Source organism: Aedes albopictus, chromosome 3 (genome assembly GCF_035046485.1).
Source record: "Aedes albopictus strain Foshan chromosome 3, AalbF5, whole genome shotgun sequence".
In the NCBI taxonomy this organism is placed as follows: Eukaryota; Metazoa; Arthropoda; class Insecta; order Diptera; family Culicidae; genus Aedes; species Aedes albopictus.
The window spans coordinates 346200181-346228017 of NC_085138.1; the positions used below are offsets into that span (position 1 = coordinate 346200181).

Below are 27837 nucleotides of genomic sequence, written 5' to 3' on the forward strand. Positions count from 1 at the left end.
GGTAAGGAACCCAACACCCTGTATATGGCACTTTAGTGCCTTTTAAATGCAACAACTTGCATTTAAATTTTGAAATTAATGGATTTGTAACTAGAAAGCGTAGCAAATAACAAGTTTACAACGAGCAAACGCATATTTCAACGTATTTTTTTCAATCAAATCAATCATATGCCGTTAGAGATGAGTGGATATCAGGTCTCTTTACACTATAAGGTCTCTTTACACATGTAAAGCTTTATTTTGTTTTTATAGAGTTTTTGTTGCTTAAATGTTCATTGGTATGTGGATTCTTCTATACACCATAAAGAGACATTTTCCACTCAATATTTAATAATTAGCATGGTCTGTGCATAATGTGTTTGTATAATGTGCTTTAGAAAAAACACTAATTTAAAATTTAACGGAACTTTAAAAGATATATACCATGGATGAGAGGAACAAACATGTACTCTCTGGAGCGGATCTGGTGTGATGGTTATACAGCTCGTGACTGTCACGCCGAGGACCTGGGATCGAATCCCACTCCCGACATACGAAGGGAAGTAAAGTGTGGATCCCGAGATGAACTAGCCTATGGCTAAAAAACTCGTTAATACAGATACCGTCGATAGGGGTGACAATGGGTCTGGGGGGTGAGATTGGGTCAAAACGGAGAAACATAAAATTTGAAATAGCTCATCAACTATCACTAATTTATATTGAAAACTTTATATTATTTCAAAGAGGAGAAGTTTTTACACGTCATGATGCAGAAGAAGATATTTAGCAATAACCGTTTTTTTGTTAAATTTGTGGCTAAACTTATATGATGAAACTACTAGTAAATCACTCTGAAAAAATTTCTCCTTCGTAATGTTTCACACAAGTACCTAACCATAAATTTTCTTATAAGTGGTTAGCTGTAGGTATTACCTGGTTGATGCAACGAAAAAAGTGGGCTGTCAATGCACTTTTTATTTAAAAATTCAATATTTTCATCTCTATGTCTAAATATTAAGAATGGGGGTGAGATTGGGTCAAGCAATTTATCGAGTGCACATAACCTTAACTAAATATTCAACTTGTTATCCAGTCCCCATTAGACGTTAGAGAGGTGTCATGTTTACCGTATCTTCGTAAAATCACGCTTTTTTCGAAAATATGTCGAACAAGTGTCATGTGAGTGTGTTCATACGTTTAGTGCCTAAAATCATTTATAACAATAAACCCATGCTCCTCTAATCATCAGCTAATCTTTAGTGTACTGCAATATCGTAAGCTAAATAGACTTAATAGCGTTCTTCTTCTCCACTCATTTTTTTTTTTTAATTTTTAAGAAATATCGCGAAACTACTAGACGGTAGTGGCATCCAGGAAATACCGGGGCTATAGAACCGGTAACATAACACAATGTCGGAAGACGAATGGATGTCCAAAAATATCATGTCTTTTTAAATAAATCTTTCAACGCGCCTCTCCCTCATTGTAACCCTCCCCCCTCCTCTAATGGAGGTGAAAACTTTAAATGAGGATGATTATGGTGGCTAAAAGTAGCGATACAACATACAAACGTTATTTTATCAAATTTTATCCAATTTTTCGATTGTATTAGCCCTTTTAGGTGGATTAATCATCTTTTAAAATTACCTTAGTTTTTATTCGTCATGGTTACATTGTATTTCAAGTAGGTTAACTAGATATGATCAATAAAATTAACTTATATTCTTAGATAGGCGACTTCGAATACTTTGACCCATTCTCACCCCCTCGAAGGGGTGAGATTGGGTCAATTTTCAATCATTTGTAGTTTAGTAAACAATTCATATTATGTGATACTTTCTTGCTAAACTATCATTACCATATAGAAGAATATACAAACCAAATAAAAAGTTATTCCGACTTCAATTGCATTTATTATTTAACAAACAATCTTCGAGTATCCTTTTTTGACCCATTCTCATCCCCAACGACGGTAATAAAATAAACATGTACTCATTAGTACGGGCAACAAATTAAAGTTTACCATGCCTACAACTTCTTAACGTGCTAATAAAACATTGTTGCTTCAAACCAAGCTTTTCCTGTTCTAAGAAGCGACACAATTCCAACAGTGACGATAATATTATTCAGCAATGGTTAGCAAAGATTAATACCGAGCTCTGTATAGAGCAACTGAGTTGACAACAATTGAGACAGCACGGTACGCTGGAGGATCGATCATTACCGTTAAAGTAAGTTTTACATTGATTAATAGAAAAAAACACTGAAATGTAAGATCAATCAATTAATCACTTTTTTCTAACTAACAATTTGTTGTCAAAAAGACTTCATCAGTTTTGAGAACGAGCATGACAAACCCATACTACTACCCATAATATATTCGAATCAACCAATAAATCGGTGCACGGTTCGAATGATTAAAATATTGTCTAAAATTGTTTAATGCTCTAAGATGTCAAGTAAATGTTTAATTTCAAGAAATCCTCTAACGTCCTCATTTTCATTTACAGCATATGCATTTACGAAGCTTCATGGGTCAATATTGGATCCTTAACTATCTATATCTTTTGAAAATTTCTAGAATGCTTTCGTTATTTCTGAACGAAGCAAAAGAATTATAATCAAAAAATACTACACAACTATGCATTTTTGTTACTTACACAGTTAAAAAATGTTATATCATTTAACCTGTAACAAAAGGACCTCGTCGTATCGCACACATTTTTCCATTAGTTTATAAACTTACAGCTTGCTCTCAGTATGAAGCTTGCGTTGAACATTCCATACAAGAAATTGTTTGATGTAAAATTAAGTTAAATAAGATATAAATTCGTATGCAATTTTTTTTTTTTCGTTAGGTATAATTTCAAATATTTTGCTGAGTAGTAACCATTCTCCGTTAATAGTTTTCTTTGTTTTCGTAAATTGAAATGGAAAAATATAGGGCAAGAGTGCTTTAAGTAATTTTACGCTCACCGGTGGCATTAGCTCATTGTTAACTTGTTAATTGAAACACATTTTAGTTAGAAACCCGATCATTGCAAAACATGACTATTTAATGCATTCAAAAGGCACTCAAGTGCTATATATGTGCTGTCAGTGCACTTCGATGCACGTAAGTGTCAAAGTTACGTTACAATTAGTGTATGTCATTTGCTCGTTGCAAAGCAAACATGTTGCAACAGGTGAACGGCCGCTGTTGTAGATGGCTTCCTATGAAAATATAGCGACTGGCCGTTGGTTTTTTGGCTATATCTCTAAAACGGTAAGAGATTCCATTTTGGCGTCAAAGAACGAAATGAAGAACATTAATTTTTGCGCTAGGAAAAATTTTGTTCAAAATAATCTATGATACAGACGGTACTTTTATCAGCATTTCTAGACGTTTTTTCTCTATGGTAAAAAAATTTCTGAGAAACTTTTTTCTCAGTGTATTTTTATCGGATTGGCGTCGATTTCACTAAAAAAAGTTTGTTCTACGATGCATAGTTTTTGAGATATGATTTTTTGAAGTTTGGGATGTTTTACAAAATTTTGAAAAATCGTGAAATTTCATCTAGTGATTCCCGGAAAAATAGTCGACTATGATTTTTTTGAATTCCATATATGGTCATATATCCACGACCTCTAGCTCTGGTGAAATTTTCATTGAAATCGGAGACCCTTCGGCCCAAAGTGTTCGATAATAAAAAAAAATCCCCATAAATTATTTCTAGTGCTCTCAGAGTAGAATCAGATCTAATTAGTCATGGTTCCTCGATTTCAGCGTCCCTTCACGTGCACATTCCCAAGGAAGAATTCCTGGAGGAATCTTTGAAGGAACCGCCTGAGCAATTCGGGAACTGCTGGAACAACTTCTAAAATAATACATGGAACAACTTTTGATTGATTGATTGATGTCTTTATTAAAGAGACTTTCTGCCCTTGGGTCCAACTTTTGAAGAAATCCCTGCCGAAATTTCTAGTAATATTGAACAAGTATCTTAAGATATATCCGAAAGTATCGCTGAATAAATTTCGAAAAGAATTTTAAAAAATCTGAAGAAAATTCTAAATAAATTCCTGAAAGAATTTCTGAAAAAAAGCATTATTTTTAAAACTCATAGATGGATTTTCTGAAGAAGTTCCGGAAGGAATACCTGGAAACTCTTGCTGGAATAACTAACAAAACCTTTCGAGATATAAAAAAAAAAACTGGAGGAATCCCCAAATAAAAATTTTAAACAAAGTTTTAATAAATTCCTTGAGAAACCCATAGAAGAATTCTTAGAGGTACGCTTGGAGGAAATCCTCCTGGAGGTATCTATATATATATATAAATGAGTTTGAAGTTCCTTTGAGGCAACAAAACTCAAGAACGGGTGGACCGATCAGCATGAGTCTTGCATGGTTCGATTCGTATTCGTGGTGGCTGTGTTTATATGTACAAAAAGTTACGAAAATCCACTAGAAAAGTAAAAAAAATGATAAAATACTGTTTTTTCATGAGCCGGGAACAAATTCAGCGTGATCAAAATTGAATCAATCTAGAGTGCGTTGCTGCGACCTCAACAGTTGTCAAACAACCACAGCTTGGCAAGACAAAGTTTGCCGGGACAGCTAGTCTCTGATAAAATATATAAAGGAATAACCGGCGGAATTTCTGAGGAAATCTCTGTGTCAATTTCTGCAAGAATCTCTGTATAAATGTCTTCCAGCCTTTCCATAGCAATCCTCTGTAGATGTCGGCAAAATCTGTAGAAAAATGTCTGAAGTAATCCTTGGAGGATTGCCTAAGACTTTATCTAGCTTAAGAAATCCTTGGAGCAATTTCTGGAAGAAAAATGCCTTGAAGCAATGTCTAAAGGCATGTGAATATATTTTGGGAATTTCCTTAATAATCTCTTGTAGAATTCCAAAAGAAATCATTAGAGACAGTTTTGTTTGAAAACTTCTGAGAAAATTTGGAAGCTTTTCTAGATGAATGCTTCGAAAAAAATCTGAAGGAAATCCGAAGAAACTCGTAGATGAATTTCTGGAACAATCTATGCTAGATTTTTCGAACCCATGCAACATTTATGGAAGCCATCCGTGCAAGACTTTCTTAAGGAGTTTTTAGAGAAGTTTCTAAATGACATTCTAAAGTCTAGAGGAATCCTTAGAAGATTTCCAAAGATTTTTTCAGGATCTCGTGAAAGATTTTTTAAACGAATCCTAGGATGGATTTCAACAAGGGTCTTTGAAGGAATTATCGAAAAATCTGTGGAAGTTTATTTAAATTAATGGAGAAATCTGTTAAAAAAATCTCTGGAGGAAAAGCTGGAGATATTTTTGAAGAAATCATTAGTCGAATTTATAATAAAACCCATGGAAGATTTTCTGAAGGAACCCCCAGGAAAGTTTCTACAGGAATCCCTGGAGAATTTTCTAGAGAAATCCCAGAAAGTTTTTCTGACAGAAATTCAGATTTCAAAAAATCCCTGGAGCCACTTCTAAAGCCAACCCAGTAAGAACTTTTGAAATTAATCCTTGGGGAATCGTTTGAGAGAATGCTTAAAGGAATTTCCGAAGGATTTTTCAGAAAAATATCTAAAAAAGGTAAATCTCTGAAGGGTTTTCTGAAGAAATACCTGGAGGAGTTTCAACAAAAATTCATACACAACTCTTTCTAAAACATCTGGAGAAATCACTAGTGGAATTTCTGTAGAAATTGGAAGTTGTTGTGGAAATTTTTGATTAAATCCTTGAAAGAATTTTCAAAGTAACCCCAGTTTAAATTTTTGGATGAACTTTTGAAACATTTTCTGAAAAATAGTTTATGAAGGCGTAGGGTAAACGCTCCCTTAGTGGAGGTAGTACCAATAGTTGTTCATTTCATTTATTTAGTTAACATCATATTCATGATAATACTGAATCAACAATTTGCCGCCATAATACTCGATTTGCAGCTGCAGCTCTCCAACGTCGGTCACGCCCAACACTCGCCAGATCACGCTCCACCTGGTCCGCCCATCGCGCTCTCTGCGCTCCACGCCTTCTTGTACCAACCGGATGGTTAGCAAACACCAACTTTGCAGGGTTGTTGTCCGGCATTCTTGCAACATGCCCTGCCCACCGTATCCTTCCGGCTTTGGCCACTTTCTGGATGCTGGGTTCGCCGTAAAGTGCAGCGAGCTCGTGGTTCATCCTTCTCCGCCACACACCGTTCTCCTGCACGCCGCCGAAGATCGTCCTTAGCACCCATCGCTCGAAAACTCCGAGTACTTGCAGGTCCTCCTCGAGCATCGTCCATGTCTCGTGTCCGTAGAGAACCACCGGTCTTATTAGCGTCTTGTACATGGTACATTTGGTGCGGGGGTGAATCTTTTTTGACCGCAGTTTTTTCTGGAGCCCATAGTAGGCACGACTTCCACTGATGATGCGCCTTCGTATTTCACGGCTCACGTTATTGTCAGCCGTTAGCAAGGAACCGAGGTAGACGAATTCTTCTACCACCTCGAAAGTATCCCCGTCTATCGTAACATTGCTGCCAAGGCTTGTCCTGTCTCGCTCAGTCCCACCTACCAGCATGTACTTTGTCTTAGCCGCATTCACCACCAGTCCAACCTTTGCTGCTTCACGTTTCAGGCGGGTGTACTGTTCTGCCACCGTTCCAAATGTTCTAGCAATAATATCCATGTCATCCGCAAAACAGACAAATTGGCTGGATTTCGTGAAGATCGTACCCCGGCTGTTGAGCCCGGCTCGTCGCATAACACCTTCCAGGGCGATGTTGAATAGTAGGCAGGAGAGTCCATCATCTTGTCGTAGTCCCCGTCGAGATTCAAATGAACTAGATAGCTCACCCGAAATCCTTACGCTGTTCTGCACACCGTCCATCGTTGCTCTTATCAGTCTAGTCAGCTTCCCGGGAAAGCTGTTCTCGTCCATAATTTTCCATAGCTCTGTGCGGTCGATACTGTCGTATGCCGCTTTGAAGTCGATGAACAGGTTATGCGTTGGGACCTGGTATTCACGGCATTTCTGGAGGATTTGCCGTACGGTGAAGATCTGGTCCGTTGTCGACCGGCCGTCGATGAAACCGGCTTGGTAACTTCCCACGAACTCATTTACTTTAGGGGAAAGACGACGGAAGATGATCTGGGATAGCACTTTGTAGGCGGCATTCAAAATGGTGATCGCTCGAAAGTTCTCACTCATTAACTTGTCGCCTTTCTTGTGGATGGGACAGATTATCCCTCCCTTCCACTCCTCCGGTAGCTGTTCGGTTTCCCAGATCTTGACTACTAACTGGTGCAGTCAGGTGGCCAACTTTTCCGGGCCCATCTTGATGAGTTCTACTGCGATACTGTCCTTACCAGCCGCTTTGTTGTTTTTGAGCTGGTGGATGGCATCCTTAACTTCCCTCAGCGTGGGAGTTGGTTCGTTCCCGTCCTCTGCTGCACCAACATAGTCATTTCCTCCGCTGCCTTGGTCCTCCGTGCCTACATTCTCTTCGCCATTCAGGTGCTCGTCGAAGTGCTGCTTCCACCTTTCGATCACCTCACGTTTGTCCGTCAGGAGGCTCCCGTCCTTATCCCTGCAGATTTCGGCTTGCGGCACGTAGCCTTTGCGGGATGCGTTGAGCTTCTGGTAGAACTTGCGTGTTTCCTGTGAACGGCACAGCAGTTCCATTTCCTCGCACTCCGCTTCTTCCAGGCGGCGCTTTTTCTCCCGGAAGAGACGGGTCTGCTGCTTCCGCTTCAGTCTGTATCGCTCCACATTCTGTCGGGTTCCATGCTGCAGCATTACCGCCCGCGCTGCATCCTTCTCCTCCAGCATCGCTCTGCACTCCTCGTCGAACCAATCGTTTCGTCGACTCCGTTCTACGTACCCGATAGTGCTCTCGGCTGCGTTGTTGATGGCTGCTTTGACTGTACTCCAGCAGTCCTCTAGAGGGGCCACATCGAGCACACCCTCGTCCGGCAACGCTGCCTCGAGATTCTGCGCGTATGCGGTGGCGACATCCGGTTGCTTCAGTCGCTCTAGATCGTACCGGGGCGGCCGCCGGTAATATACGTTGTTAATAACGGAGAGTTTTGGGCGCAGTTTAACCATCACCAGGTAGTGATCAGAGTCGATATTAGCGCCACGATAGGTCCTGACGTCGATAATGTCGGAGAAGTGCCGTCCATCAATCAGAACGTGGTCGATTTGCGATTCCGTTTGTTGTGGTGATCTCCAGGTGTAACGATACGGGAGGCTGTGCTGGAAGAAGGTGCTACGAATGGCCATGTTCTTGGAGGCGGCGAAATCGATGAGGCGTAGGCCATTTTCGTTCGTCAGCTGGTGGGCGCTGAACTTTCCAATCGTCGGTCTGAATTCCTCCTCCTGGCCTACCTGAGCGTTTAGATCCCCTATGATGATCTTGACGTCGTGGTTTGGGCAGCGGTCGTACTCGCGTTCGAGCTGCGCGTAAAATGCGTCTTTGTCATCATCAGTGCTTCGGGAGTGAGGGCTGTGCACGTTTATTATGCTGATGTTGAAGAATCGGCCCTTGATCCTCAACCTGCACATTCTTTCGTCGATCGGCCACCAACCGATCACGCACCTCTACATGTCACCCATCACTTTAAAAGCTGTTCCCAGCTCACGTGTGTTGCCGCAACTCTGATAGACGGTATGATTACCTCTAAACGTTCGCACCATGGATCCTGTCCAACACACCTCCTGCAGCGCTACGATTCCGAATCCGCGGTCCTTCAGTATATCGACGAGTATGCGGGTGCTCCCGATGAAGTTGAGAGATCTGCAGTTCCACGTACCGAGCTTCAAATCGCAAGTTCCTTTTCGTCGCTGTGGTCGTCGCCATTGGTATCGATTGCATTCTTCTCTTGTTCGGTGCTAGTCTTTTTACGGTTGGCTCGCAGGGCCTGACATCAACCCACTAACCCAGGAAGCTGGGCTTACCTTCCCGGAAGCTACGGGTTCTGCATTTTTTATTTCGTACTCCGCTCATTCGACATTTGTCGATTTGAAAAATGTTCAAATGTTACTGCGATTACCCAGAATTCCTTCATTGATTCTTTCCGGGATTCTTTTATGAATTCCTACCGAGATTCCTGAAAGTACCCGAATTTCATGGAATATTCTTGAGATTTCATCAGGAATAACTCCAGGGTTCCCCCTGGATTTCTTCAGGGATTTTTTCAGAGTTTACTAAGGGATTCTTTTTGTAATTGTTTTAATAGTTTCTTCTGTGAGTCCTCTCGTGATTTCTTTCATGATTGGGATTTCGTCCAGGGATGTTCAAGGTTCCTTTCTTAAATATCTTCCGGGATTCTTACTCTTTCAAGGATTGTTGCAGAATACTCAAAGTAACTCATTTCGAGATTTTTTCACGGATTACTCCCAAGATTTTATTTAGATATTCTTTCATGGATTCTTCCTGGGATTCCTTGATTGATTCTATTAGACGTGTACACCGAAGCACATTTTATCGGAGGCGGCGTATATAGTAATTTAAGTCAGCGGCGGCGGCGTAATCGGCGTGAAGTTTTTTTTTAAATTTATTTTCGTAAATTGCATTTGTCAAAACCAACCCCGTGGCAGGCATTATTGTTAACATCTCTTTTTTTTTACTAGTTCATTTATTTAGTAGGCTCAGGCGTGAGCAGGGATGGCAAAAATACTTTTTTCTCTTTTCCGTTCATCGATTCTGGCAGTAAAATAAAAACAAAACAACGGCAGCACCAATACCATCAGACACCGCACCGACGGCAGTCAAGCAGACGCTTGATAGTTTTCGCTTCCCCACGAAATTATTTATGAGCAGTCATGCTGAGGCGGGTGATTGCAAAAAATGTCAAATATTTTCAACTGCTAATAACTCACTTGTTTTAATAAATAATTTAAATCGATTTGCACGAATAGCTAGAGCACAGCTAGAGCTTTGTGATGCATGTAAAGAAGTTTGTCTAGAAGCGGTTTGAAACGCAGAAAAATGCGAAAACGGGAGAGACAGAAATTTTTGTCGTCGTTGTGCTCGAGTACTGGCGCTCTCGCGCTTGGAAACCGTTTCGAGGAAGCAGGCTGCAGGAAAAAAAATGTTATGACATTTATTTTTCGAACAGTTTGAGTTTGGCTGGGCCTATGATGTTTGTGTGGAAAAATGTTAAATGTACAGCCGGTAACCGTTTTTTCCAGTACATTTCTCATCCCTGGGCGTGAGTATCACTTTACGGAGCCGAATCTGTTATTTTTGTGTATACAATAATGTAATAAAAACAAAACTTAGCACAGTAACAAAAGAAAAAAAAAACTAATCATGATAAAAAACTATTTCATCCAATGGGGTGTTGGTTGCTGCGGCGATCCTCTGCTTATCCTCTTCGATTGTCGATTGTCGTTTTTTTTCATCTGTGATCCATTCGTAGGTTGGAATTCGCACCCTACACTTGCTGAGAGAAGCGTCGGGTACGATGATCAGGCTACTATCATCGCTTTTGCTCAATGACGGGTTGTGATTATTCTTCCTTTTGTGTGTCTGGTTGACCGCAACGTCCGAATCTCGATCCGTATCGAACGACCGTTGTCGCTTAGCATCCATCTTCTTTGTTTTGTGCTGTCTCTTCTCGTCCATTGTTTTACTGTTGTGTGAATCCGCATCGGCCGTTGCTGCTACGATAGATGTGTCTATATCTTCTTCTTCTTCCAGATGAGCTGTATCAAGCACTGCCCTCGGCTTCTTTTGCGCTTTCGCACACTGTCGTTCTCGCACACTGTCGTTCTCGCACTACCGGACAACTTTTTTTCAAATGCGTGTCTGACTTGCAGGCAAAACACTTCAATTTTACACCTTCGGAATATATTCTGCCTTTCCGATTGCGGGAATAGAGAATATCCGGTATCTCTTTTTCAATGTCCATGTAGAGACCACGGACACCAGTGAACATGTCGAGTTCAAATTCTGCCGGGAAACGTTCGCGTACGGTACGCTTAACTTTCCCATACCTCTGCATTACTGCTGCTAGGTCCGCATCGGATACTTCTGGCGGTAGATCGAACACGCGCACGTAGCGTGTATTCCCAGCTACCGACATACGGACAGTCACTTTATTGCCATTGGTATAATGGAAAGGCGACTGGTCATTGTTCGCAAGCACAAAATTCATGGCTTCTTCGCATTTGAAGCGGATGAAAACAGACTTCTCGTCCGAAATCTTGTACGCTGTATCCATCAACGACTGGTCGCCGTTGAGCGTTTTAACAAAACGCACCATATCCGTCACGGAGGGCTGGGCGGCATCTCCAGGAAAAAGAAAAGGTGTTTTTCACTGATACATCCGACATTTTGATCGTGCGTTTCTATTTGTATTTCACCGCGAGCACAAAAACGAGCGAGCGAATGAACAGAACGTCTGACCACTTCGAGAGGCGATCGTTGACTGATCTCTTTTGTTATAACGGCCCAAAAATCTCTCAAACAAAGCCTGCTTCTCAGCTTAGTGTTCTATGAGCACTTCCACAGTTATTAACTGAGAGCTTCCTCTGCAAATGACCATTTTGCATGCGTATATCGTATGGCAGGCACGAAGATACTCTATGCCCAAGGAAGTCAAGGAAATTTCCTTTACGAAAAGATCCTGGACCGACCGGGAATCGAACCCATCACCCTCAGCATGGTCATGCTGAATATCCGTGCGTTTACCGCCTCGGCTATATGGGCCCTTAACGGCCCAAAAATGTGTTGATCAAATTAAAATGGGCCCCTACTGTCACTCCATGTTATTGATATAGGCATGTCAGAGGCGTGGTCAAAACAGAATAATTTGTTTACTATACCCAAAGTATAGTGCGTGAGGTTTGAAAGTATTGTGCGTAAGGTTTGAACGATAGGAAATCAAGAGCTTCAATGAAAACAATCTCCACGAGAATTTCCAAAAGAATTTCGCTAGAAAATGTTGATAGATTCTTTGGATGAAACCGAGGTTACCATAATTTAAAAATCATATATGTATGTGACAATTTTGTTGCTCTTAAATATTTTGTAGTTTTCATTCTAGATAAAGGAAAACATCAATCCATGGACCAGTAAGTTTGTGGATCTAGGACTAAGTGATCAAGGAGTTGCTTAGAAATTACTTCTTAAATTTCTCTAATAATTCCTCAAATAATACTGTAAAAAGTAATGCGGACATAACTCCTGAGTGTAATATTTTTAGGATTTCTTCTGAATTTATTGCAAGAACATTTTTTATGAGTACCTCCAAATATACCTCCAGAAATTCCTAAAGAAATTCTTTCAATATTTTTCCAGGAATTCATCTAGAACTCTTCAAGATATTTCTCCAACTGTTTGTTCAGATATTCCTCCAGGTTTTTCTTCAAAAATCAATTCATGTAGAAAACAGATTGAAAAGGAGTTTTTCTAGCGCTTCACATGTTTCATCAGGTTGCTCCAGTTATTAGTTCAGTAATTTCTCAAGACATTCTGGTAGGAAATTCTCCAGAGGTTCCTCCGGGTATTCAGAAAATTATCGGATATTCCTTCTGGGGCTACATCATATCCTTCTCTTGGAAATTATCGGAAACCTTTCTGTAGGGATTCTTTCAGAAATCTTTTCAGAGATTCTTCAATAAATTCTTTCTTTTTTTTCTTGGTGTTTCTCCATGCCTGAAGAAATATTCATGGGATTCTTGGAGGAACCCTTGGAAAAAAAAATCCAAAATAAACGCTGATATTAAAAAATATTTTAGATGAATTTCTGAAAAAATAAATTCATGGAAAATTTTCTTAAGAAATCCCTTGCTGACATTCATGAATAATTTCTTAAGCTACTGAAGGAGTCTCAGGAGATATTTCTGAGAAGATTTCTGAAGCAATTTTAGAAGGAATCCGTGGAGGAATTTCTAATGGAATCCTTCGAATATTTTTTTAATCCTAGAAGGAATATTTGAAGTTTCTTAAGAAATTAATACTTGGAAACACGCTTTGTGATTTTTTTATAAGAATTTATAATAAATATTAAGAATAAGTCCTGAAGAAATCCTTTACCAAAATTCCTGAAGAATATTCTGAAACAATTTCCAGAGGAATTCGTGAATCCCTTCTGGAAGGGAAAACACTTTAACTGTGCAAAAATGTCTAGAAAATCTCATGAGAATTTTCCAAAGGAATTTGCTGTAAAAATATCTAGGAATTAATTCTGAAGAAATTTCAGAATTTATTAAGGTAAAAAGAGTAAAAAATCCTAAAATTATACTTGGTTTAAATCCCTAAAAATATTTCTGAAACAATGTTTGAAAGATTTTTGAAGAAATATCCGCAGAAATTTTACAAATTATTCTACAGTTTTGATTTATTAAGGTAAAAATCGCTGTAAGAATGGTATTCTGAGAGAAACCTTGGTGAAATTTCTGAAATACAACGTAAACGATTGCCGGGGCCCGTGGCGTAGTTGGTCACACGTTCGCTTCATATGCCGATGGTCATGGGTTTGATTCCCAGCCCCGGCACCTGCAATTTTTCGTCAGTTGCTCTTGCCCCCGAGAGCAACTGACACTGACCCTCTTCTGAGCCCCATAGCTCAAACGGACCCGGATACCTGGACATCGGCGAACTGCTACTCATAATGGACCCCCAATCGGACTGGAAAGGAACAACGGCCATCCATCATCATCCTTGTGCTCATCATTCTACTAGGTATAAAGTAGAAAAAGTGAAAGCAGCAGAAAGGCAACCAGTTCGATAAAGTAGAATAGAATCTAGGCGCTGTACCAAAAAAAATGGAAGTGCAGCTGTCAATTGAAATTGCTCACGTAGTGCCCCAGTGGACAATAGAGCTGTAAATTAGGTTAAGTGATTAAGAATAAAAAAAAACGTAAACGATTCATAAAAGATCTCAAAATGCGTCAAACTTTACTATTATGGCCTGAACAGATAGTTTGTAAAGTGCTGGCGAAAAAAACATTTTTCGACATTTTCTCATCGGCGTGGGAAATATTGTTCGGCGGCGAGTATAAAATATGAGCAGCCGCGCGCTGGGTCAATTCAACAGGCAGCGGCGGCGTGGAAAAAACGTCGGCGACGGCGCGGCGCGGGTTTCCTTTCGGGATTCCTCTCGATTTTATTTTCAGGAATTCTTTCAATGTTTCCCCCGGGATATCTGCATGAATTCTTTCAGGGCATCCTTTAAATTTTTCAAATGATTTCTCTGGGAAACTTTTTGGGATACCTCTCGGGATTTCGTCCTAAATTTTTCGTGGAATTCCGTCAGGGATTCCTTCCACGATTCCTTGAGATATTACTCCAGGATTCTCTCAGGAGATTCTCCTAAAATTCTTTTACTGGATTCCTCAGGGATTTCTTCTAGGAACTTTCTTGGGTATCACCCGAAATTCTTTAAAGCCTTCGAAATTCTTTAGAGGATTTCTCACGGGACTTTTCCTTAGCCTGGTTTCCTCCAGATATTTTTCCGGGATTCCTGCGGTAATGCCCGCAGAAGGTATATGTATATGGGTGGGCAGATTCATTCTTCGTCAGTGTTATGAGCCATGTATTAAGTATGGGAAAATATGATTGGATTAGAATGAAACGATAGCAAAAAAGTAGTGCTGAAATGATGCTTGAAAAAAAAAAAAATCAGATGTTGAGGTCCTCAACTTGAGGAACTACATTGAAGATTTTTTTTAACTACACCATAGATTTCCAATTTTGTTTAATTGTCAATTTTGTTCCAATTTTGTTAAATTGAGTTTATTTTATTGTAATTTTACTTTTGCTGACAAACTTGTTTGATGATTTGAATTGTGACTTGTGAGACACCTTAGGCGTCAACGGGTTAATCTGTGTTATCTTATGTATATTACGAGAAATACACAAACTTACCTGAGCTCCGCTCCATATTGGCCAGCAGCATCCCGCCGACGGCATTGTTGCCCTGTTGCACCTCGTTTAGCAATTCCGAAGCAACTGCCCGCTGTTTCGTTAGCGGATGCGCCAGCGGTGATTCCAACAGCGGGTCGATTGGTTCCAGTGGGCTCATCAGGTGTGCCAGAATGCAAATCTTCGGATCCGAAACCTCCAGTACACTGAGCGGTCCGGACTGGGAAGGGTCTGTCGTTTCCGGAGTGGGAAGCTAATGATGAAAGATTAAAAGGAAAGGGAAAAATCAAAAATGCAAATCGTAATCACGGCGTGGCCGTTTAGGCGCCCAGGGTGGTGGGGGTGCGATTACTCACGGGAATTCCGGCCGGCAGAAACCGATCTAAACTGTGCACCGGAATGATGAAGCAGTCCTTGTCGAGCGTTGCCAGCGAGATTGGCTCACTTCGGGAACTGACGAAACCACCGCTGCCCGGTTGACCACCGAAACTGACTGCAAGCGGTTTCGGAATCCAATTTGCGCGCACGATACAGATTGGAATTTGCGGGCGGCCGGCCATGGAAATGAAGAGAAAGATAGAATGGAACAAAAAAAAATGTCAATCAGAATTCTTTTGTTAGGGGCGGAGGATGAGAATCTTTTTTATATTCATAAATTATTTAAACCACTAGAGAATGAGATACACAAAAAATGTTTGCATAATGGAAAACGCTATTCATGGCATGTTGCTTCCGCTGTTGAATGTGCGGTTTATGGTGCTTGCTTGATATATTCATTCGGGATTCAATAGCGGAATTGGTCATCAGGTCGGTTATCTATTGTTTTTGTGTTACCAACTTTGTTCCGGAGGTGACTTAGCACGTTAGGTAGATGTTGAATTAATTTAACAGAGAACAGAATACACACACAAGCAAAGCATACAAGGATCAGGAAGCGTTTTTCAGGAGGCAGACCGATGTTCTGCTTGTGATGACTAGTTGTAAACAAATCAATTATTTGACTTGTATAGGCTCATTAACCATACTATACTATGATACTATGATACTCAAGAGAGTGCTTAAACCACCAGGGTGCGAGGCCGTCATTTTTAAGAACCCAACATCTAGTATGTAAACATTTGCATATCCACAAAGGATTCCATTGTGGATACACGATAGATGTTGGCTTCTGTCAGATGCATTAGGTGGGATTAGAGTTGCCACATACGCGGCTTTAACCCTCCTACGATGTTAGATGAGGCGCAATCCGATAGCGTAGTGTGCGTTTAGCGAGCCTGTCTGGGTCATATTGACCCCAACATCCTACTAGGGTTAATACCTTGAACAACTATTGAATTCACTGCTTGATCGACCATAGTTGCATGAACTTATGCAAGAATGAGTTTTGTTCACAGTGATTCAAATGATTATCTACTAGTTAAGTGAGTATTTCATTTTCATTTCATTTATTTAGTTAACATCAAATTCATGATAATACTGAATCAACAATTTGCCGCCATAATACTCGATTTGCAGCTGCAGCTCTCCAACGTCGTTCACGCCCAACGCTCGCCAGATCACGCTCCACCTGGTCCGCCCATCGTGCTCTCTGCGCTCCACGCCTTCTTGTACCAACCGGTTGGTTAGCAAACACCAACTTTGCAGGGTTGTTGTCCGGCATTCTTGCAACATGCCCCGCCCATCGTATTCTTCCGGCTTTGGCCACTTTCTGGATGCTGGGTTCGCCGTAAAGTGCAGCGAGCTCGTGGTTCATCCTTCTCCGCCACACACCGTTCTCCTGCACGCTGCCGAAGATCGTCCTTAGCACCCGTCGCTCGAAAACTCCGAGTGCTTACAGGTCCTCCTCGAGCATCGTCCATGTCTCGTGTCCGTAGAGAACCACCGGTCTTATTAGCGTCTTGTACATGGTACATTTGGTGCGGGGGTGAATCTTTTTTGACCGCAGCTTCTTCTGGAGCCCATAGTAGGCACGACTTCCACTGATGATGCGCCTTCGTATTTCACGGCTCACGTTATTGTCAGCCGTTAGCAAGGAACCGAGGTAGACGAATTCTTCTACCACCTCGAAAGTATCCCCGTCTATCGTAACATTGCTGCCACGGCTTGTCCTGTCTCGCTCAGTCCCACCTACCAGCATGTACTTTGTCTTAGCCGCATTCACCACCAGTCCGACCTTTGCTGCTTCACGTTTCAGACGGGTGTACAGTTCTGCCACCGTTCCAAATGTTCTAGCAATAATATCCATGTCATCCGCAAAACAGACAAATTGGCCGGATTTCGAGAAGATCGTACCCCGGCTGTTGAGCCCGGCTCGTCGCATAACACCTTCCAGGGAGATGTTGAATAGTAGGCAGGAAAGTCCATCACCTTGTCGTAGTCCCCGTCGAGATTCGAATGAACTGGATAGTTAACTCGAAATCCTTACGCTGTTCTGCACATTGTCCATCGTTGCTCTTATCAGTCTGGTAAGCTTTCCGGGAAAGCTGTTCTCGTCAATAATTTTCCATAGCTCTGTGTGGTCGATACTGTCGTATGCCGCTTTGAAGTCGATGAACAGGTGATGCGTTGGGACCTGGTATTCACGGCATTTCTGGAGGATTTTCCGTACGGTGAAGATTTGGTCCGTTGTCGACCGGCCGTCGATGAAATCGGCTTGGTAACTTCCCACGAACTCATTTACTTTAGGTGAAAGACGACGGAAGATGATCTGGGATAGCACTTTGTAGGCGGCATTCAATATGGTGATCGCTCGAAAGTTCTCACACATTAACTTGTCGCCTTTCTTGTGGATGGGACAGCTTATCCCTTCCTTCCACTCCTCCGGTAGCTGTTCGGTTTCCCAGATCTTTACTACTAACTGGTGCAGACAGGTGGCCAACTTTTCCGGGCCCATCTTGATGAGTTCTGCTGCGATACCGTCCTTACCAGCCGCTTTATTGTTTTTGAGCTGGTGGATGGTATCCTTAACTTCCCTCAGCGTGGGAGTTGGTTCGTTCCCGTCCTCTGCTGCACCAACATAGTCATTTTCTCCGTGCCAGGAAGGTCTTGGATACCCTTTACTCCAGGGCTGCCCTACGTACGGCCCGCGGGCCGGATCCGGCCCGCGAGGACATTTTGTGCGGCACGATTGGACAAAAATGATAGAATTTAGCCCGAGATTTTATTATTCTGAATATTTTCCTTTTTCAATGGAAATGTATTTTAATAATTTTAAAAAATAAAATGACTTTTTAGAGTATATTTTGTAAAATTTTTAAAAGATTTAAAAATATGCAAGCATTTGGTTTGAGTGTCCTACAGAATTGAAGTAAAAGATTCTTAACAATAAAATAATGTGTAATGTGAAAATTCGCTTGATAAGATTGTAAAACAAAATAGAAATATTACGTCATAAACTTAATTTAGGAAAAACATGAAAAATTTAATCACAATTTTTGAAGCTTTCAGAGATTTTTTGTGCCATTCAATAGCTCTGTCTGGTACTACATTGAAACATGTTATTGAAATTTCCTAAATACTTTGTCAAGCTCCAATATTCTGCAAGAAATCAAAAAACCTTTCAAATTTCATTAGAAACATTAAACTGCAAAAAAGTTCTTTTCTATTATCTAGCCATGCTCAGAAAAGATAAAAAAAATAATGTATTATTAACGAATTTTTATTTCTGGCCCGTCGACTGGTATGCAGTCTCGCCAGTGGCCCGCGGCCGAAAAAGGTTGAGCAGGCCTGCTTTACTCAATAGGAGCTTGTATCGACTTCTCGAACCCTCTAAGCAGAATACTCTTTTCATTTGAGTGTATTCAGTTTTGTACCTTTTAATACCACCCTCCAATGCCTATCCTTTGGCGGTTACGCGTATTTCGACTACCACTTGTAATTTGTCTCAATGTCAGTGATCATCAGATAATTTCTTCGAAATTTCGTTTGAAAATAGTTTTTGCAAAACTGAAAAACATTTTCCACCAGAAATGAAATCAGAAGATTCCTTGATCCTTCCTCTACATGCAGAGTCGTAACGTGGTCCTATTCCAAGTAACATTTTTAGTTTTGTTCGACTCTATAAGAGGTTTTCATGGCCAATTTAATTATACTTGCAATAAAATTGATTCATATATCAAAACCTCTTGATAACCTCTTTAAGAGCATCATCCGGCTAAGTGGACCACTCACGGAGAGTTTTTGAAAACCGTATTAAGAGTAGCAATAAAACTGTTTTAAAACCTAGCTCAAAAATTTTTCATACTCGAAAAGGGGTTATGATGATTGTTGCTGTTTTTTTCAACAAAAATTATGACAGCTCAAGAAACAGCTTCATCAATGGAACGTAAAGTTCAGGAAGAGATATTATTTGCAAGTAGAAAGCGATAATTTCAAAGTAATAATTCAGTAGTTATATTGTTGCTAGGCTTATGCGGAATTTATTTTACCGTGAATATTGGGGTTGCAGAAACATAAAATTAATGCGCTTCGAAAATGGTAAATATTATCATCTTGGAATGAAATATATCAATTTGTTAATTTAGCAAAACTATCTCGAATTACAAGAAAACTCATCTAAGAGAGTTAATTTATGTGAGCATGCAATGGAAATGACGGCAAACTATCAATTCGCTGCTAATTTGAGCAAAATCAACTATTTTTCAGTCACGTATCTGATTCTTCAATTTGGCGACGCCCATAATTAGTGAAAATAAAACGAAAGCAAGTTCACTTTAATGATAACCGCAATAAACCTAGCAGTTTCATAGTTTCTGCTTTTCCACCAACAGATGTCGCTACTAATCGAACGGATCGCCATCTGTTGAGAGTTTGAACAGTTTTATTGTGGTAATAATGAATGCCAGAAGGATTACATATAGGAGAGTTTTGTTTACTCTTAAAATCTGGCTTTATGGATGTTTTCAAGTATACTACAAAACATTTCATCAATGTTTTTCATAAAAGTAGTCATAAAACCGCGAGTTTTAATTATTACTGTAATGAAACCCTAATAAAAATCAAACAAAACCAATCAGCAATGGAATTGTTACTTGGGTATGATGCCATTGGCAAGTAGCCAGATTAGCGCCCCACGAGTATTGGACATTGTTAATTTGCAAAATTTATACTTATTCATTTTTACTACAAAGTTTTTTTTTAAACTTTGGTTTTGGTGTTTCGATAAAATAAATAGACCCACACCGACCTCCTTTTTATTTTGTTATAGTGTTTTTCATAAGGAATTTCAATGGGAGTCACCCAAAAATTTCCCAAAATTTATTTCTTTGCATATATTTAGAATTTTAAGAATCTCACTAAGACCAACAGAATAATTAGAAATGACATTTCAGATTCCTTACATGAATGGTGCATCATTTTTTTCAAGACAGCTCACAGAATTTTGTTTTATTTAGTTTTTTTTTCTTTTCTAGAATTTTAGTTGAACTGATTGTCTCTTAAAATATACTTCATTGAGTTTTAGGAGTTTTCAGGAAACTTCATACAATCTAATCTTCAAAATGAAAATTCATAAGCTCACAATTCACAATTGAATTTTTGAAGAACCACTAGAAAAATTTCTGAAAGAATACTTGGTAGAATTTTCCAATAATCTGCAACAGTTTCTTAAGAAATTTCTTGAGGATTAAAAAATCTCTAGAAGGTTTTATAAGAGAATCCCTGAAAAATTTCTAAAGGAATCCACGGAAGGTTTTCAAAAGAACCCTTTGGAGAAATTTTGTATAAAACCATTTTCCTGAAGAATCCCAGGATTCTTCCTGAAGAATCCCAGGAAAACAATGCGAAATAGAAGTATTGGAAAATAGAAACATGAAGAATTTTTTAACGAATCTCTGTAGGAATTTCTGACGGTATCCTTGAAGAAAATCTACAAATTTATCATTGAAGATATTTTAAAAGAATATCTGCCGAGATTTCTTGGCGAAAGTATGAAAAAATATCTATCAAAACTCTTAGAAAAATAACAGGAGGAATTACTTTGACTAATTTTTGAATAAATTCCTAGATGACTTTCTGAATTTCTAAAGAAATGAAAAAAAAACAATATATTTCGATGAATACTAAGAAAGTAACCTCAAAACATTTCCCAGTGAGAATTTTTAGGATTTTTTAGAAACTTGCACTAGAATTTTGAAAGCATATTGTTTTTGCTTTGCTCATTTGAAAAACTAAAATAATTTCTCAAAATAAAATAAATAGTAGATAAATTCCCAAGTAACATCATGGTAAATGCTTGAAATAAAACTAGAGAAATCTGATATTTTGTGAATACGGAAAGATATAAAAAAAACATTATTAATGTCAAGTACTGAAAATTGTGAAATCTTGTAAACAGAGAAGAAAACATTACCATCATCCTGTTTTGTTCTAGCCTTAGGCCAAAAATCAAAAACCAAAATAGGGCAAATGCATCCAGTTTTGCCATGGGTTAAAACCGTAAGCATCGTGGAAAACCTGTTGTCGTCCATGGTCACCCATAGCCAGGCCCGGATTTAAGGGGGGGCAAAGGGGGCAAGTGGCCCGGGCCCCCCGATGAAGGGGGCCTCCCAAGAATCCGAAATACAATTTTTTTTTCAACGAAACCATATGAAATTCACGTCAATGGGCGTTAATATTTTAAACAGGGCCCCTACAGCCACAGCTGCTAACGCGTGGATATTCAGCATGACCATACTAAGGATGACGCGTTCAATTCATGGGATCACTCTTTGGCGAGCGTTCGTGCGAGACAGTCGCAACTTTTCGTTCGTCCGGTTTGTCTCCCGATACTATCCAGTTCGGTGGCTTTTTCCAGTGCTAGTTTTCCGAGTGATCAAGTGTTGAAGTGAAAATCCCTAGTGGGACGCGTGCGGTTGGCTAGGCCACAATCTTTGCCGCAAAAGTTCGTTTAGTTTGAGTAAAGTTCACGTTTTCATTTTATCACGTGGCGCATTGACCGATTATCGAGCACATCAGTGCAGCACCCCCCGCACACCGCGCCGCTCGCGCGGCCGTGATCGGCTTCTTCCAGTGAGTACCCAAGCTCATCGTCGTCGACAGCAGCAGCCCACCGAGAGAAGAGCAGAGAGCGTTCAACCGCCGCACACCAGCGCAGCGTCGGGCGCTCAGCAGCAGCTCGCTTCCTCCCTGTGCGGGCCATCCGATCGCTTGGACCTGTCGTCGTCGAGCCTGTGGCTAAACAGAGTGCACAAAGATAAGTACATAAAGTTACCTCTCGTTGTTCCCCCCTCTCCACTGACTCTTTGATTAGATTTAATTGGGTACATAAGCAGTTTTTTCTCACTTTTCCTGTAGCGTTAATTTTGTCCCTTGTTTTTTGATTATTTCTCGTCCCTGTGATAGTGGTAGTTTAAGATTTTTGAGTGACCCGTGGTGGTAGTTAGCTACCACAATGGGCGATGATGATGATGGCGGGGGAACATCGTACCGCATCAACGAAGCTTCGTTATTGACATCGGATTGCTCGAGCCAACAAGGCGATGTAAATGCTAATCCCTTTGTCTCCCTTCACCCTGGTGCTTCTGCAATGGACACCAACAGTAAATCTGTTTCGACGTCCCCCCGCCTCAAGGCCTACCCTCCCGACTTTGGCGGGCCATATGTTGTTTTCTTCCGACCCAAAGGCAAACGTTTGAACACCGTTCAAATCAGCAAGGATCTGACTAAGCGGTATTCTTCCGTTGTCTCCATTGACATGGTCGGTACAGCTAAGCTTCGGGTGACAGTAGGCGACCGAAAACACGCTAATGAGATTGTGGCCTGCGAGTTGTTTACACTTGAGTACTTCGTTTACCTACCAAGCGCGTCGATAGAGATTTCGGGGAAGGTCGCCGACGCATCTTTGACCTGCGAAACGATCATGCAAGGCTGTGGTCGTTTCCATAACCCTTCTCTCCCTCCTGTCCAGATACTGGATTGCCGGCAACTGCATTCGGTGTCCCAGGAGGGCGAGAAGAAGGTTTACACACCATCTGAAGAATTTTCTGTGACCTTCTCCGGATCTGCATTACCAGATCTGCTGGTGATTGGCAAACTTCGGCTACCTGTGAGGCTGTATGTACCGAAGGTAATGAATTGCATCAATTGCAAGCAGCTGGGCCACACCGCCCAGTACTGCAGCAATAAACCTCGCTGTGCAACATGCGGGGAGAGACATGTGGACGGTGCGTGTAAAACGCCGCCCAAGTGTGTTTATTGTGGCAGCGACCGTCCACATGATCTGATTGATTGCCCAAGGTACATACAGCAGAAAAAACATCAAAAACGATCGCTGCAGCAGCGATCACGGCGAAGCTACGCCGAAATGCTGAAAAAAGCTGCCCCGACCGTTGAATCCCGTAACATCTACTCGTCTTTATCTCTCGATGATCAGGGCTCTGACTCTGAGGTCGGGGACGGGGTTCCCTTTGTTTTCAAGGGTGAAACGAGGAAACGGATGAGGCTCCAGAGACCCACCAAAAAACCTCGGAATCTGCCTAGCGGCGACCCCCAACCCACCATGACAAATTTGAAGAGTGGTAAGAAAGCCACAAAACGTTCCCCTCCGGGATTCAAAATCCAGGACGAACGAGACTTTCCATCACTCCCGGGAACATCTAAAATCCCAGATGTCCCACGTTTTTCGAATTCTCAACCGGAAAGACAGCATTCGGAGCACCAGGAGCAACCTCAGGGTGCGCCATTGTTTACGCTCTCTGGCATTGTAGACATCATCCTCAGCTTCTTCAATGCTTCAGACTCCGTGAAGAACATTGTAAAAGGACTTCTTCCTTGCGTGACCCCTCTTTTGAAGCAGTTGGCTTCTAAAATGCCCCTCCTTGCGACAATCGTATCTTTCGATGGCTAATTTAACCACCGAGGTCGAAGATACGATTTCGGTTCTACACTGGAACTGTCGTAGTATTACACCGAAATTAGACGTTTTTAAATTTTTAGTTTACAATTTACAATGCGATGTTTTTGCACTATCCGAAACATGGCTGACACCTGATGTAACCTTACCTTTTCCCGATTATAATATCATTCGCCTTGATCGATCCGACTCTTACGGAGGGGTGCTTCTAGGGATCAAGAAGCAGCACTCATTTTACAGAGTCGATTTTCATCCGATGACAGGCATTGAAGCCGTCGCATGTGAGGTGACTATCCGAGGTAAAACCCTCAGTGTTGCCTCCATATATCTTCCACCGAGAACTGCAATATTTCGCAGGGATCTCGCCCACATCTGCTCGGTTATGCCCGAGCCTCGGCTGCTCATGGGAGATTTCAACTCCCATGGTACAGGCTGGGGGGAACTGTACGATGACAGCCGTTCAACGTTGATATATGACCTCTGCGACGACTTCAACATGACAATTTTGAATACCGGAGAAGTTACACGAGTGGCACCTCCAGCTCAAGATGGCAGCCCTAGAAACAGCCGATTAGACCTCTCAATCTGTTCGAGCTCACTATCGCTGGAGTGTACATGGAAGGTTATCCAGGATCCCCATGGTAGTGATCATCTGCCGATTGTTGTTTCTATTTCCAATGGGTCACATCAACCTCCATCTATCGACATCGCCTACGATCTCACCAAGCACATTGACTGGGAGAAGTACGCAGAAGCAATTATCGACGGTGAACAATCGGTAGAAGTCCTTCCACCGCGGGAAGAGTATCAGTTTCTATCAGAACTGATCATCAGTAGTGCGCGTCAGGCACAACGTCGACCAGTGCCAGGTCCGTCGGTTCGCAGGAAACCCCCCAATCCGTGGTGGGATAGTGAGTGTACAGAAATACAGTTTCTTACCGGTTTTGGCAACACCCGTTTTTGTCTACTCCCGATTTTGGCAACACCCGTTTTTGGCAACATTTCCATCCCGATTTTGGCAACACCCGTTTTTGGCAACAATTTCTTACCGATTTTGGCAACACCCGATTTTGGCAACATTTTTTTACCGATTTTGGCAACAAAAAATTTTGACCAAAATTTTTTACCGAAAAATCGTTTGTATTTGTAAATGTATTTATATTTTAGCCTAACTTTTCTTAAAAAATCAAAATTCATTAAATTTTCCAAAATCGACAATTTTACAAATCATGACGTAATTTATGAACGTCACCTACAGGGATCGTTTTATAGCTTGTGAAAAGTCCATATTTATAATATATGCCAAATTGACACATAAAAATTGAAAATAATCCACAAAAATTTTTTACCGATTTTGGCAACACCCCAATTTGGCAACATAAAATTCACCTCGTGTTGCCAAAATCGGTAAGAAACTGTATATCGCGAGAAATCCGCGGCGTTCAAAGAGTTTCGGAAACGCGGTTCGGTCGAAAACTTCAAGCGGTTCGCTTCCCTTGAAAGCAAGTTCAAGAACTTGATCAAGGCGAAGAAAAGCGGTTACTGGCGTCGGTTCGTCGAGGGTTTGTCGCGCGAGACTTCGATGAGAACTCTTTGGAACGTCGGTAGAAGAATGCGTAACGCGTCGTCGGTCAACGAGGATCGAGAAAGCTCTCCTCGATGGATCCTCAAGTTCGCAAAAAAAGTTTGTCCAGATTCCGTGCCCGTGGAGCGAATAATTCGTGATGTTTCCGACGATAGGGACGACATGGATAGGCCGTTTTCAATGATTGAATTCTCACTTGCTCTTCTTTCATGTAACAATTCCGCTCCAGGAATGGATCGAATCAAGTTCAACTTGCTTAAAAACCTCCCCGACGTCGCTAAGAGGCGCTTGTTGAACTTGTTCAATCAGTTCCTGGATAACAACATCGTTCCGGATGATTGGAGACAAGTGAGGGTGATAGCTGTTCAAAAACCCGGGAAACCCGCGTCGGATCATAATTCGTACCGTCCAATCGCGATGTTGTCTTGTCTACGGAAGGTGTTGGAGAAGATGATTCTCTTTCGACTGGACAAATGGGTTGAATCGAATGGCATGTTGTCAGACACACAGTTTGGTTTCCGCAGAGGCAAAGGTACGAACGACTGTCTTGCGTTGCTTTCTTCAGAAATTCAGCTTGCCTTTGCTCAAAAGCAGCAAATGGGCTCAGTGTTTTTGGATATTAAGGGTGCTTTTGATTCAGTTTGTGTTGATGTTCTTTCCGACAAACTACACGACTGTGGCCTTTCCCCAATTCTTAACAACTTTTTGTATAATTTGCTGTTTGAGAAGCAGATGAGTTTCGCTCATGGTGACTTGACAGTTTCACGAATTAGCTACATGGGCCTCCCCCAGGGTTCATGTCTAAGCCCCCTTCTTTACAACTTTTATGTTAGAGACATAGATGATTGTCTCATGGAAAACTGCACGTTAAGGCAGCTTGCGGATGACTGTGTTGTCTCTGTAACGGGATCAATAGCAGTCGATCTGCAAGGACCACTACAGGATACTTTGGACAATTTGTCTACTTGGGCTCTCAAGCTGGGTATCGAGTTCTCTCCGGAGAAAACTGAGATGGTTGTCTTTTCTAAAAAACACAAACCGGCAAAGTTTCCGCTCGTTCTGATGGGTAAGACAATCACTCATAGCATGTCTTCACAATACCTCGGCGTCTGGTTCGACTCCAAATGCACCTGGGGGAAGCACATTGTGTATCTGATACAGAAATGCCAAAAACGAATCAACTTTATGCGAACTATTACCGGAACATGGTGGGGAGCACACCCGGAAGATCTGATCAGGCTGTACCAAACAACCATTCTATCGGTTTTAGAATACGGTAGCTTCTGTTTTCAATCCGCGGCGAAAACACACTTGCTGAAGCTTCAACGGGTTCAGTACCGTTGCCTTCGGATCGCGTTAGGTTGCATGAACTCGACTCACACAATGAGTTTAGAGGTACTTGCTGGTGTACAGCCTCTGACAGACCGCTTTGCGGAGTTGTCGTTCCGGTTCCTCATCCGATGCGAGGTTGTGAATCCGTTGGTCATAGAAAACTTCGAAAAGCTGCTCGAACAGAATCCCCAAACTCGTTTTATGAGTGTGTACTACTGGTACATGACGCTGGAGGTAAGCCCATCTCCGGTTAACACCAATCGTGACAACTTCTCAGACTTCGACAGCTCCTCTGTGGATTTTGATCTCTCTATGAAGGATGAGATCACCGGTATACCGGAATCTTTTCGTTCCATAGGTATTCCACAAATTTTTGCAAGTAAGTTCGGGCATGTTAGCGGGGCCAGACAGTTCTTCACAGATGGTTCCAAAACCGATGATTCGACTGGATTCGGTGTCTACAACGAATTTCATAGCGCCACCTTTATGCTTCAAAAGCCATGTTCGGTATATATTGCTGAGCTAGCGGCTATATACTACACCTTAGAGTACATTCGCACTCTCCCACCTGAGCACTACTTCATTTTTACCGACAGTCTAAGCTCTCTGGAGGCTGTTCGGTCAATGAAACCGATGAAGCACTCAGCGTACTTCCTGAAAGGAATACGCCAAGTCTTGAGTGCTTTGTCCAAACGCTCATACATCATCACCATAGCTTGGGTCCCTTCACATTGCTCAATTCCGGGCAATGAGAAAGCGGACTCTCTGGCTAAGGTGGGCGCTAGCGAAGGCGATATTTATGAGCGTCAAATCGCCTTCGACGAATTTTTTGAATTGGCCCGTCAGGAGACCTTGATCAGCTGGCAACACAAATGGAGAGATGGAGAGATGGGTAGATGGTTGCACTCCATCATTCCACAGGTGTCGAAGAAGCCATGGTTCAAAGGGTTGGATTTAAGCCGCGATTTCATTCGTGTAATGTGTCGGTTGATGTCCAACCACTATTTGTTGAACGCACATACCTTCCGTGTTGGGCTCTCAGAAAGCAATCTCTGTGTCTGTGGCGTGGCTTACCAGGATATCGAACATGTCGTGTGGGGATGCAATGAGTATCGTGAGGTCAGATCTGAGCTACATGAAATTCTCCGGGTCCGAGGAAAACAACAGAAACCCGTTAGAGAAGTGTTGGCAGGACTTGATTTGGAATACATGAACCTGATTTACCAGTTTTTGAAACGTGTTGAT

The 27837-nt window shown here is 41.5% G+C and overlaps 1 protein-coding gene across 1 annotated transcript in view; it reads right to left on the reverse strand.

Annotated features, from left to right (window-relative positions):
- Positions 1-27837, reverse strand: part of LOC109421914 (uncharacterized) — a 159726-nt gene that overhangs the window by 24239 nt on the left and 107650 nt on the right. Inside the window, exons 3-4 of the mRNA XM_029865146.2 lie at positions 15181-15317; positions 14828-15077 (exon numbers count right to left, since the gene is read on the reverse strand). Of these exons, the coding sequence (XP_029721006.2) occupies positions 14828-15077; positions 15181-15317 (387 nt within the window). The remainder of the gene's footprint in view (positions 1-14827; positions 15078-15180; positions 15318-27837) is intronic.